General features: G+C 42.8%; 1 protein-coding gene across 1 annotated transcript in view; it reads left to right on the top strand.

The window, feature by feature from the left end:
* Positions 1-257: 257 nt before the first annotated feature.
* Positions 258-14,120, top strand: part of LOC134335481 (calcium-binding protein 7) — a 29,194-nt gene continuing 15,331 nt past the window's right edge. Inside the window, exon 1 of the mRNA XM_063018018.1 lies at positions 258-366. Coding sequence (XP_062874088.1) covers positions 258-366 — 109 coding nt within the window. The remainder of the gene's footprint in view (positions 367-14,120) is intronic.

Genomic DNA, 14,120 nt, shown 5'->3' with positions numbered 1-14,120 from the left:
GCTGCATTTTGCGCGTCTTGTGCAGTCGCTTGAAATGCACGAACCTCGTCTTCTGCATCCTTCCACACACGCGCCCCCGACGAGCGTGATTCAGCCTCGTTTCGCGCAGATGAGACGAAGACTTTGCGCGTCTCTGTGCCCGCATGAGAGGATCTATCCCCGTTCCTTCGTATGAGCACCTTCGTGAGGAAGTGGAGGAAAAGTTGTCTCGGCACGGACTTTGCGGACATATATGAGGATCAGAACTGGTCGCAGAGATGCCCATGCACCCCGTCACTTCCACTTTGATGTACCGCGGGATCTGCACCATTCCGGACATCCTCTCGTACCGGACACCGGTCAACCTACCTGAGGATGAGGTGGAGGGTGAGTTGCGCGCTTTGCGCCATATGCGTAAATCACCATGTACTCTGATCTGTGGGTTTAAACAATGCGTGCGCGGTAAAAGAGTCACATTTATATCATTTGTCTCTTAAATTTTGGGACACATAGTTTACATAGTTACCTAATCGCAGTTATTTTAGCTAATCGTGATTAATCGAAACGACTGCAATTAATCGCAGGCTTTTCCCATCCAAAACCATTTGCATTAATAAACACTTGCTGGAGTTCTTTACAACATCTTACACCTTACTTATTTTTCTGCTCTCTATTAAAATATTTTGATCATTTAAGTTCATTCATCCATGGTCAGGGTCCCTAGACACGGAGCCAGTTTTTACAGGGCATCAAATACGCACACATTTCCTCAAACACTCATGGCACGGTGACTGGGTAGCACTGTCGCCTCACAGCAAGAAGGTCCTGGGTTTGATCCCCAGGCGGAGTAGTCCGGGTCCTTTCTGTGTGGAGTTAGCATGTTCTCCCCTTCCAGGATTTCCTTCAGGAGCTCCGGTTTCCTCCCACAGTCCAAAGACGTACAAGTGAGGTGAATTAGGGATACAAAATTGTCCATGACTGTCCATGACGTTAAAATCATAATAAATAAATAAAGGGCAGTTTGGAGCCTGTTTGGCTTCTGCATGCTGTTTAGCTTCTTTAAGGTGGGAGGAAACTGCAAACCCATACAGACAGGGGTCGAACACGGGCAGAACTCCTCACAGATAATGACCAAAAGGTAAGGAAGATGGAACACTGGTCCCCAGGACATACTGCACCACCAACTGCACCACCATGCTGCCTACAGTATAATAAAAGTATAACACCGTCATTCATTTCTTCATTCATTTTTTAATATTAATTTTATACTGGTTAGGGTCACATTAGGTTTGAGTCCTGATGAATCCACCCTAAACAGGGCACCAGATTGCTATTCATGGTATTCACTCACAGCTAGAGCAACCAGTCCATGATCTGCACATTTTACCAAAAGGAAAAACTTCAAATATTGAAAGAACATGCCAAAGTTCTTAGACACTGACCAGCGACAAGGAGCCTGGTCCACAGGATGCTTGTTGCTGCTGTGTCGTCATGCCATCCTGTGTGTACCAGTTTAAACATAAGAACTGAGTTACTGGTAGATCTGTCGTAATTATTACATGTTTATTTAACCAAGGTTTTACTATCCTGCATTATTAATGCATTGATATACTGACCAATACCTTTATATTTACCAGACGTCCTATAGAACACACTTCTTTTTTTATGTTTCACCACTGGATCTGTCCTGGTCGGGTCCAGTTTCTGTGGAAGCACTGGGTTCAAAGCACAAACACACCTCAGAACACACAGAGGACGACAATCTATTGCTGGGCCTCAGCCATCCCCCCTCAGACACCCTGCTATACATATAGACACCTTACTGACCAATAGCACCGCTGGGGATTCAAATCCCAATGAGATCTCTTGATCTGCAATGAGATCCATACCAGTTTGAGAATTCTATATACAGTAAATGACTGCTGTAGTACAAATGCTACTATGGATTGGGCATAGAACCTACATACTGTAAAACTGGTACTATGTTTGGTGACCAGAGGTAAAATAAGTGAATAAAACAAGTTCATCACACACCAAAGCATTAACCTGTGGCACAAAGAGCCAATCATCAGAAGCACTGATTCATTGATCTTGTTCGTATCCAATAATTGGAACGAGGCTAATCCCCTTTTTCAAACAATGCTAATCCGTATTTGAATAGAGTTTGCGTGTGTTTGTTCTTGAGGTGTTTGTTTGTACGTTTAATTGGATTTTCTAGACAAGTGTTTACAATCGTCCTTGCAAATTGGTAAAAGACTTCCAGCTGTGAATCCTAATGTATTCGTTAGAGCTGTGTGTGTGTGTGTGTGTGTGTGTGTGTGTGTGTGTTTTAGCTTAGCAGGATGGTTTGATTCGGCGTGATGCTCACTGTAATAGGTCGTCACCTGTGAATATCTGTAGCCAGGAAGGGTCTCACATGTTCATGAGATGCTCGTGGGTAACGGCACGCTGCACACTCAGGGCTCTCTAAACATTGTTTTATATTTGTTCAGATTCAGTTTGAACGTTTTCGCCATTCTGAAAGCATTTTTATCAAACGTCATCATGTGAAAAAGCATTAATTACAGGGACATGAATGGGGTGTGTGTTATATCCAGAGAATAGTTAGTGTTTAATTAGCGTTTTCTTTGAATGGACGTGTTCTTGAGATCACCCTTCCTTTTTAAAACTTAATAAACTAAACTATTACTATAAAGTTCTAATTATTTATGGATTTATTGTTCTCATTAGTCAATGTGCTTGTGTGCACATTTTAGACATACATGGGTTTCTTTTTTAGCAGAACAGTTTTTTTTTGGTGGGGGGTGGCACAGTGGCTCGGTGGGTAGCACTGTCACCTCACAGCAAGAAGGTCCTGGGTTTGATCCCCAACGGTGCAGTCCGGGTCCTTTCTGTGTGGAGTTTGCATGTTCTCCCCGTGTCTGCGTGGGTTTCCTCCGGGAGCTCCGGTTTCCTCCCACAGTCCAAAAACATGCAGTCAGGTTAATTGGAGACACTGAATTGCCCTATAGGTGAATGGGTGTGTGTACGAGTGTGTGTGTCTGCCCTGTGATGGACTTGCACCCATTGAAAAGCTGGGATTGGCTCCAGCAGCCCCCTGCGACCCTAGCTGGATAAGCAGTTAAGAAAGTGAGTGAGTGAGTTTTGTTTGGGCTGAGTGGTGACAACTGTGATGTAGCCCTTTGCTTTTTGTTCTCTGTGTAATTGTTGTTCATGCTGCTTTCAGGTCGTCCTGTGACTTTTTGAGTGACTGCTGGTTTATTTCTTATGTTTCTTACCATAAGGACAAGAGCACGTTGTGAAATTGGTGTGGTTGGGTTTGGGGGCTGAGGCTCTGCAATGGATCAGGACGATCCTGACGGAAGCTGGACCACAACAACCACCATAAAATTAATCTGATACCTGTAATACACCTTGAAAATTTGGACGGGCAAAAAGAGAGAAAAGTTCATAGATGATTCAAGTTTTTAAACTTTTCAAAAGCAGGTGAATTGGTATCATGATTGTGTGCAAAAGGAGGATCCAGTGCCGAGGTCTCTCACTAATTTCAGCTGGACTAACAGACAGTGGAAACACAGGGTGTGGTAAGATACAGTAAGTCCATGTTTTGGTGTGTTTTTGGGATTAACATACTCCCAGTTCCAAAGACAAACTGGACCATCCAGACTGTTATCAACGAAATGTGCAACATCTGGTGCCTTGTGAGAAGGTACCACTGGGACGTGCTGTCATGGATCCTCGAAAATCCATGGTTAATTCAGCAAAACAACAGCGTAGCTTTGTAGACAGAGGATGTGTTCGAAAAGCTAGGGAGCTCTCTACATAGGCAGCATTTTACGTCATCCTGCGCGCGCTCCCGAGAAGGAGGCTGTTGGAAATCCTAGATGCCTTAGTATCCTCACTACTGAGGCATCTTAATATTTCAATGTTATTTTGGCTCAAGAACGAGTGAGCATCCGACGCTGCCTTAGTGATCAAGGCAATCCTAGAATTCATTGCGGGTCGGGTTCTCTTCTCTCACAGAAAAATAAACATGGCTGACGGGGTGGAGAAACGAATGGAGTTATTATCAAACGTAAATAAACTTGTACCGAGTGTTTTTATTTGCAAGTTCGGGCTTGTCAGGAAATGTAACCGTTATCGGTACATGAATTCGGTACATACAGTGTATCACAAAAGTGAGTACACCCCTCACATTTCTGCAAATATTTTATTATATCTTTTCATGGGACAACACTATAGACATGAAACTTGGATATAACTTAGAGTAGTCAGTGTACAGCCTGTATAGCAGTGTAGATTTACTGTCTTCTGAAAATAACTCAACACACAGCCATTAATGTCTAAATGGCTGGCAACATAAGTGATTACACCCCACAGTGAACATGTCCAAATTGTGCCCAAAGTGTCCATATTTTGTGTGACCACCATTATTATCCAGCACTGCCTTAACCCTCCTGGGCATGGAATTCACCAGAGCTGCACAGGTTGCTACTGGAATCCTCTTCCACTCCTCCATGATGACATCACGGAGCTGGTGGATGTTAGACACCTTGAACTCCTCCACCTTCCACTTGAGGATGCGCCACAGGTGCTCAATTGGGTTTAGTCCATCACATTTACCTTCAGCTTCCTCAGCAAGGCAGTTGTCATCTTGGAGGTTGTGTTTGGGGTCGTTATCCTGTTGGAAAACTGCCATGAGGCCCAGTTTTCGAAGGAAGGGGATCATGCTCTGTTTCAGAATGTCACAGTACATGTTGGAATTCATGTTTCCCTCAATGAACTGCAGCTCCCCAGTGCCAGCAACACTCATGCAGCCCAAGACCATGATGCTACCACCGCCATGCTTGACTGTAGGCAAGATACAGTTGTCTTGGTACTTCTCACCAGGGCGCCACCACACATGCTGGACACCATCTGAGCCAAACAAGTTCATCTTGGTCTCGTCAGACCACAGGGCATTCCAGTAATCCATGTTCTTGGACTGCTTGTCTTCAGCAAACTGTTTGCGGGCTTTCTTGTGCGTCAGCTTCCTTCTGGGATGACGACCATGCAGACCGAGTTGATGCAGTGTGCGGCGTATGGTCTGAGCACTGACAGGCTGACCTCCCACGTCTTCAACCTCTGCAGCAATGCTGGCAGCACTCATGTGTCTATTTTTTAAAGCCAGCCTCTGGATATGACACCGAACACGTGGACTCAACTTCTTTGGTCGACCCTGGCGAAGCCTGTTCCGAGTGGAACCTGTCCTGGAAAACCGCTGTATGACCTTGGCCACCATGCTGTAGCTCAGTTTCAGGGTGTTAGCAATCCTCTTATAGCCCAGGCCATCTTTGTGGAGAGCAACAATTCTATTTCTCACATCCTCAGAGAGTTCTTTGCCATGAGGTGCCATGTTGAATATCCAGTGGCCAGTATGAGAGAATTGTACCCAAAACACCAAATTTAACAGCCCTGCTCCCCATTTACACCTGGGACCTTGACACATGACACCAGGGAGGGACAACGACACATTTGGGCACAATTTGGACATGTTCACTGTGGGGTGTACTCACTTATGTTGCCAGCCATTTAGACATTAATGGCTGTGTGTTGAGTTATTTTCAGAAGACAGTAAATCTACACTGCTATACAAGCTGTACACTGACTACTCTAAGTTATATCCAAGTTTCATGTCTATAGTGTTGTCCCATGAAAAGATATAATGAAATATTTGCAGAAATGTGAGGGGTGTACTCACTTTTGTGATACACTGTATATTGACATTAACGTGCTGTGCTACCTCAATTCATTGGTTTTAATGGCAAGATGCTAAATGCTAAACGCGAAACCCAAAACCCGATGGAATCGCTATCTAAGTAGCGCGTTCGAATAACCTGACTTATAAGTCATTGACTTATTAGAATCGTCTCTACTGAGGCAGCTGCCTATGTAGACACTAAGACAGCAAGGCAGCTCACTAGGTTTTTGAACACACCCGGTGGGTGTGTGTGTGTGCTTGACTGGCCTGCCTGCGGTCCAGATCTGTGTTCTATTGAAAATATGTGGCAGACACAGACATGGTGACCACAGACTGTTGAAAGTCACGTATCAAGTAAGAATGGGCAAAAACTCCACACACAACAGACCCTGAACCATTAAAAAGTGTAATTAATAGGAGAGATGATGAAACACGGTGGTAAACAGGTCTCTGTGCCCAGGACTCATGTTGCTGTGTGGTGTGCACGTTGCCAGCCGGGCCAGTGCGCCTCTTTACTGCTTTATTCATGAGATGAACTTGGCAAGGGTGTTCAGATGTTTTTGGGTGAGACTTCAGTTCACTGCAGAACATTCATTAATTGTCTGTTTTACCACCGCTTTATCCTGGTCAGGATCACAGTGGGTCTGATTCTTTGGGCAAAAAGCAGGAGACACCCTGGACAGGTTGCCAGTTCATCTCAGGGAAGACACACACACATAAGTACATTCACACACACACACACACACACACAGTGATTAGCCTTAGACTTGTGGGAAGAAACCGGGGCTCCCGGAGGTAACCCACAGAGACACGGGGAGAACATGCAAACTCCACACAGAAAGGACCCGGATTACTCCAGCTGGGAATTGAACCCAGGACCTTCTTGCTGTGAGGCGACAGTGACATTCACACACACTCACACTTATTAGCCTGACTGCACTCGGAAGTAACCCACACAGACATGGGGAGAACATGCAAACTCACAGAGAAAGGACCTGGACTGCTCCAGCTGGGAATCGAACCCAGGACCTTCTTGCTGTGAGGCGACAGTGACATTTACACACACTCACACTTAATAGCCAGACTGCACTCGGAAGAAACCCATGTAGACACAGGGAGAACATGCAAACTCCACACAGACAGGACCTTGGCTACCCAGCCGGGAATCAAACCCAGACCCTTCTTGCTGTGAGGCGACAGTGACATTCACACACTCACACTTATTAGCCTGGTTTGGCCTGGTGGGAAGAAACCGGAGCTCCCAGAGGAAACCCATGTAGACACAGGGAGAACATGCAAACTCCACACAGACAGGACCTTAGCTACCCAGCCGGGAATCAAACCCAGACCCCTCTTGCTGTGAGGAGACAGCTCTACCCACTGCACCACGGTGCCATCCCTGCTCAGAGCGACAATAACCGAAACGAATGTCAGGATGCGCAGCTGTTTATTTTAATCCCACAGTCCTAATATAGAGACGCCTGGTTTAATAGCAGCAACATGCTGCTGATTGGCAACGCTTGCCTTAATGAGGAAATTCCCAGATGTTGCTCACACCTGGCCACGTGCCTCACACGGTTCTCGCCTGGCACCGTGATGATCACTCAGCACGCTTGTTTTGAGCTTGATTAAGGCGCTTGGCAGAGGTGGCGGAGGTGGATCTGCATCCCTGATTGATTCTGTGTTTCAGACCGCTGACACACACGCGTGGAAGATGTTGTTTCCATTTGCATGGAAGACGCACGGTAGATAGTATTTCCCGTTCGGCAAAAAATGCCAGTTTGCTCCAATCTAGCTCATGTTGGAAAGACACGGGATGTCATTTTACACACCAGGTTCAGTCACACTTCTGATAATGAAAACTCCAAAAGCGAACACTGTGTGTGTGTGTATGTGTGTGTGTGTGTGTGTGTGTAATGCATTTTCTTGCTGCATGTCGTACATGGACTGAAAAAACGAGTCGAGTGCAATGGGACACTGCGTATAAATTCTGATGCACGTGTTTCAGCCACAACAATTGCTAACAGGTGTAATAAGTCAATTATATAAAGAAAATTATATGAGCCCTGATTTCAGCCCCACTTAACAGTTTTGGAATGAACTGGAACATCAACTGAGGCTTTCTTGACCAACATCAGTGCCCAGTCGTACAAATGCTCTTTTGTCTGCATAGGCACAAATTCCCACAGACATACTTTAAAGTCTTGTGATAAGTCTTCCAAAAGAGTGGATCACCAAGAGGTCACCAAGAGGTTTTAATACCACTTGTTTTTGAAATGGGACGTCCAACAAGCCTATGCTCAGATGTCCAAATACTTTATAGCAGCCGTGCCCAACCGCTTTTGCACCACAGACCGGTTTCATATAAGATATAATTTCACGGACCGGCGGGGACGGGAGGATTTAAAATAAAATCATACGACGTGACTGAAATAGGTACGTGTCAAACGAGTCAAGAGGAACAGACAGATGTTAGTAAAAGAGAATCCAGTTTTTCAAAATGTGTGATTGTCAATAAAATACAGTAGACCCTTGACTTGTGAATTTAATTGGTTCCAAAGGGCTGTTCTTAAGTCAAAATGTTCGTTAGTTAAACCTATTTTTCCCATAGGAAATAATGTAAATGGAATTAATCCGTGCCAGATCTCACAAACCCCCCCTTACCTAACCTTTCTAATGTCTTAAATGCTCTTTTTTGTTATAAATACAAGTATATTTTCCATTAAATCTTAAATTATAGAATAGACATTACTGTAATAAACAATAATAAACAACAATACACAGTAGTACTGTACATAAACACACATCACATTTGAGTACAGTACGTGTGCTGTATCATACACCATAATACATTTCCTTCTTTTTTTTATAAAATGTATCTACCAGAAACAACAATAACTCTCATATTTCTCTATTATTTCCTTCTTTATTTCAGTAGTGTTGTATTTTGTAGGTGTAATTGCACGAAAGAAAGAATACTTTACTGAGCCGAATTCCTTCTTCTCTCTCACTCACTGTCCCTGCTGTCTGATACACAGTGACATCTACTGGCAGGAGTAATTATACAACAACAAATAGTTAATAGATTCATTTTCTCAGCACTGCGCTTCCTCTGCACATTCTTTGAGGCCATTTTAATATTGAATTTTACAAAATATAAAGAAAATACTGAAAAAACACCGTCTGCTGTCTGAATGTGCGCTCACTGTATATATTTATATACTGTATATAGAGAGACGGTCGGAGTGAACGTGTTCGTGGCGTCACGTGTTTTGCGAATTTCGGTTCGTAATCCGAAATTTGTTCGTACGCTAAGTTGAAAAAGATCGTTTGTAACCCAAAATGTTCGTATGGTAAACTGTTCGTAACTCAAGGGTCTACTGTATATAAAAAAAATTATTTATTCTTTCTGTGCGGTCCAGTTATAAATGACCGGCGTGGTGCTTTATAGTGTGTCTATACTCATGTAGCGTATGATTTTGCAGTAAGAAAGAGGGATTTATGAGAGGTTATGAGGGAGAAAACAACTATTAACCAGGGGAACATCAGTGCTCAGCTGACATTTGTAAAAAACAGCATTTGTATGATCACTAACCCTTTTGAGATGCTCTTCTAGAGACATGCAATTTTTACAGCAAGGGTTTTTACAGCTTTTTACAGTTGGAACAATATTTTAGCAAACACACTGAGGGTAGTGTGGTGGACGTCAGGATGATGAAGTAAATGGTGACGTATCTGGGTCTGATTTAATGCACTTCTGCATTGATGAGTGATCAGTGGGTTAAAATTGCTCCACAGTTACGCTATTATGAGCTTGTTGGACGTCTTATTTCGAAAACAAACTAATCTTCATTTGCGCTCATTGTTTTTGGATGGTGCTGTACCCACCGTGACCCTGACCAGAATGAAACGGCAGGTCGAAATGATCTAATGAACAAACGATTAACCTTGTTTCCGTTCTACAGACTCTTGACTGAACACTTGAATGTCTGAATGAAGGGAGAGAATCCCAGCACGCGCTGTTGTTTATTATGGATTAAAAATTCATTATGGCTCATTATTATTCCAGCAATATAATATTAATCAAGTGTTTAATTACAGATAAATGTAATATTTGATAAATTTTCCAATCACGACGGCCCTTCAGAGGTCAGTTATACTATTTGTTCATTTCTGCACCCCTGATGTGTTCGAGCTTTAACAGCCTGAAGAAACAGAAGCAATTTTGTGGGCAAATTTTACAATAATAATTATATAGCAATTCTTGTTCAGATAGTTGCATCAGTTTTGTTAGAGTTCATCAGTGAGATCACATTAACGGTGTTTGATAATTAAAATTTACAGTCGAGGACAGTTGCACACCAAGTAGCGTTGGGGCTGTACAGCTCTAGGAGTGGTGTGCGCCGCATTGCACTTTTGTCGCATTGCGTTTTGGGCTTGCCACATTGCTCAAAGTTTACTTGATTGAGCCTCGACCCAGTTTGCCACTGACCTCTTCAAAGTGCCTCCAATGTTTGACATGACGCGATAAAAACGACTCGGGCAGTACGAAAAACGCTCAACGTGAACAAACCTTAACGTGACTTATCGTACTAAATCAATGAGCGAGGAATTTCATTAGTGGAGGAACTTATGAGCAGTAATAATTAAGAAAGGTTTAGTGCTCCTGTCTCCTTCTTTTAGTACATTAAACCACATTAAGCTTTATTAACGATAAGCGTTTTAGACTCTTAGAAAAACTGATCCTCACAATTTCTCAGAACCTTTAGCTGTAACTCAAATTTAAAAGTGAAACAGTGAGAAAAATCCAGATAGACGCAGATACACGTGGAGCTTTCAGGCTGGATCTGACGGTTATTCCACACAAATGCAGATTCGTCTCATATTCACACTTTGATGACGTTTTATTATGAAATTTGCGCCGAGGCTCACGGTTTTGCTGCTTCTCATGTGAATGCGCCCTGATTCTTGGATTAATTTTTACATCTAAGCCTTCCCAGAAGAGTCAAGACTGTTATAGATGCAATATGGATGGGAGAAATCTTAATTAATGAGCATGGTTTTGAAATTGATCGTCCAACAAGCTCATGTGTATATACAGTAGGTGTATAATGCACCTAAGAATGTGATCACGTTTCCCTCTCAGTTTTATCTTATTTTTTTAGTTATGATGAATAGCCCTGCATGGGTGTTGTACTGAAGGGTGATGATGATTTATATTTTACTTAAAAGGTAAAGATTAATGTGAACTGAACTGCTGCATAAATCATTGATGATTCGATCTGAAGTGTGAAATGTTTTCGAATCCATAAGGAAAATATTTTTTTCATGATCCACTTGGCAAGAAAGCTCATATTAAACCCTCGGCCTCTGCTCCAGCGTGCTGCGTAATAAATAACCATCAGAGGAATTAAAGCCATAATTAGGCTAAAGGTTTCGAGTAAAAATGTCAGCGGAGTTCAGAGATAAATCTACACAGCTGGGACATTTGCATGAACTGCGAGACGATCATTTATCAATGAAGGAATAAAACGTTGATACGGCGCTAATGCGCCAGTGCTGCTCACATTTCGTCTTCTGTAGACATTTAGGGAGCCGCAACTGTTGTTTTCTCTTTTAAAGGATTGGAGGAGGAGATCAGCCAGGAAACACTTGTGGTCTTTGTTGTTCTCACAGGACTTTGAAATATGTCTGTGGGAATCTGTGCCCATTCAATCATAAAGAGCGTTTTTATGGCTGTGTACTGATGTTTCTGATGTTTATTTATTTATTTATTAGGATTTTAACGTCATGTTTTACACTTTGGTTACATTCATGACGGGACAGGTGGTTATTGGTTACACAAGATCAGTTCATCATCAGTTCACAAGTTTAATGTCAAACACAGTCATGGACAATTGTATTTTTTATTTTATTTATTCATTTTTTATGCATTTTCCTCCCGATTTAGCACACTCGATTTTGTCTTCCGCTGCTGAGGGATACCCGATTGCATCCGAGGAGAGTGTGTCACTGCCCACGCCTCTTCTGACACGTGTACAGCCCTCCTCTTCTCACCCATGCATTCTGCACAGGCGTCTCTTCCGCCAATCAGGGTCCTTACACAGCGTATGAAGATCCCACCCACACATAGTCTGGTCCCCGCCCGCAGATACGGTGGCCAATTAGTACCTGCTGCAGGCACTGCCAATGTCACCCAGTCAACCGGTGGCAACGCCGAGTTTCGAACCAAGGAGTTCAGAATCTCGGCAATGGTGTGCTAGCGGAATATCCCACTGCGCCACCTGGGGCTCCGTCATGGACGATTTTGTATCTCCAATTCACCTCACTGCACGTCTTTGGACTGTGGGAGGAAACCGGAGCTCCCGGAGAAAACCCACCCAGACACAAGGAGAACATGCAAACTCCACATAGTAACCCAGGACTTTCTTGCTGTGAGGCGACAGTGCTACCCACCGAGCCACCCTGTACTGATGTTGGTGAAGAAAGCCTTGATTGATGTTCCTGAGGTCAGCCCACTGTACTGGGCTGTTTGCATGTTCTTCTTTAGGTGTTATACATCAATATATATGATGATTTATCATTGCGAGTTATTTGGTAATTTATTTGTATCTGTGTTGGACAGATTGTTAATATTACAGAATTACGGTGGCCTTGCTGGTTCAGATTTCACAGAGTTAATAAAGAGTTGATGTTCATTCTCTCTAATGGTCTGTCTTTTGTGGTTTGCACAGTTCAAGGAGAATCACTGGTCCAGTTTGCTCCATTAAGCATATGAGCTTAAACAGAATGTAGTTTTTTTTTTTAGTAGACAGAATGAAGTCAAACTGCCACCAGAAACACTTCAGCGACTTTCGTTCAATAAAAAAGCCGATACGTAAATGTTGTGAGAAATTATAGACACAAAGCTGAAACGAGCTGGGCAGTAAAAACCTGAAGTAACAAATGAAATCCCTCCAAGCTGAAAATGAACCAGACACAACACTGAGAAAAACGCCTCGCCCGTGCTTGAGAAAGTAAATGGTGGCAATTCTACTCGATAGCTTTTCTACTTCAGTGTTGTTTATTCAGGCCCTGCAGTAGAGAAAACGTGCACTAGTTTCTAAATCCTCTATGTTTTGCGTTTTTTCTGAATTCCCTCTACATACGCTGAACACTGAATTAATTTCTGATTATTAAACGAATAATGAATTTATTTATACTCATTTATTTAAGCAATCAAATTATTCAACACTCATTAACTCATATTTGTGCCAGCGTCTGTCTTATTTATCCATATGTTCCACTTACATAGCAGGGCCGGTTAAGCTCTCTCAGACTCCTAGCCGTGGAGATTTGAAGCCAGGCTGAATGCAGTTGATGTTCCAGTTCATTCCATTTTCATTCATTTCATTTTCAGCATTTAGCAGACGCTTTTTTATCCAAAGCGACTTACACAATGAGCTGAACACGATGAGCAATTGAGGGTTAAGGGCCTTGCTCAGGGACCCAACAGTGGCAACTTGGTGGTGGCGGGGCTTGAACCGGCAACCTTCTGCTTACTAGCCCAGCACCTTAACCACTGAGCCATTCCAGAGCTGTTCAGTGTGCTTGAGGTCAGGGCTCGGTGTAGACCACTGTCGTTTCTTTAACCAGTCCTTCCCTTAACTGTTGCTGAAAGTTGGAAGCATATACAGTGGTACCTTGTAACTCAACATCCCCTAAACTCAAAATCTTTGAAACTCGACACCCTTTGTCGAGAAATTTGTACCCTTAAACTCAACGTTTCCCTTAAACTTGACGTGTGTGCGACTGCTGCTTTGGTCAGCACCCGGCTTAAGTCGTGAATATGAGACGAATCTGCATTTGTGTGAAATAACCAGCAGATCCAGTCTGAAAGCTCCACATGTATCTGTGTTTATCTGGATTTTCCTCACTGTTTCACTTTTAAACGTGTTACAGCTCAGGGTTGTAAAAAATCGTTAAAAAAGCTTAATGTGACAATGCATTAAAATAATGAGATGGACTCACTAAAAAAAACAATAAAGAAGTAAAGGTAAAGTGCAGGTTTTATTGTATTTGATTTTTAACTGCTTTTTAAATTGCATTTCAGTGTTTTTATATTATATTTGTGTTATTTTTAGTGTATAAGTGTCAAAAACAACCCCATTATTTTACATTAGCTTAAAATATATGCAGTTTGGGACCATGGAACAATTGAGACAAACAATTGAAGGTTAAGGGCCTTGCTCAAGGGCCCAACAGTGGAAATTTGTCAGATGTGGGGCTTGAACCAGTGACCTTCCAGTTACTAGTCCTGTACTTTAACCTGCACTGAGCTGCCACTACCCAAATGATTTATTACACCTGTTAGCAATCGTTGTGGCTGAAACACATGAATAAAAAAAAAAGGTGCGTCCCA

This window comes from Trichomycterus rosablanca, chromosome 21 (genome assembly GCF_030014385.1).
Source record: "Trichomycterus rosablanca isolate fTriRos1 chromosome 21, fTriRos1.hap1, whole genome shotgun sequence".
Lineage (NCBI taxonomy): Eukaryota > Metazoa > Chordata > Actinopteri > Siluriformes > Trichomycteridae > Trichomycterus > Trichomycterus rosablanca.
Note: the sequence above shows the minus strand (reverse complement) of the source record. Positions and strands in the feature narration are given on the sequence as shown.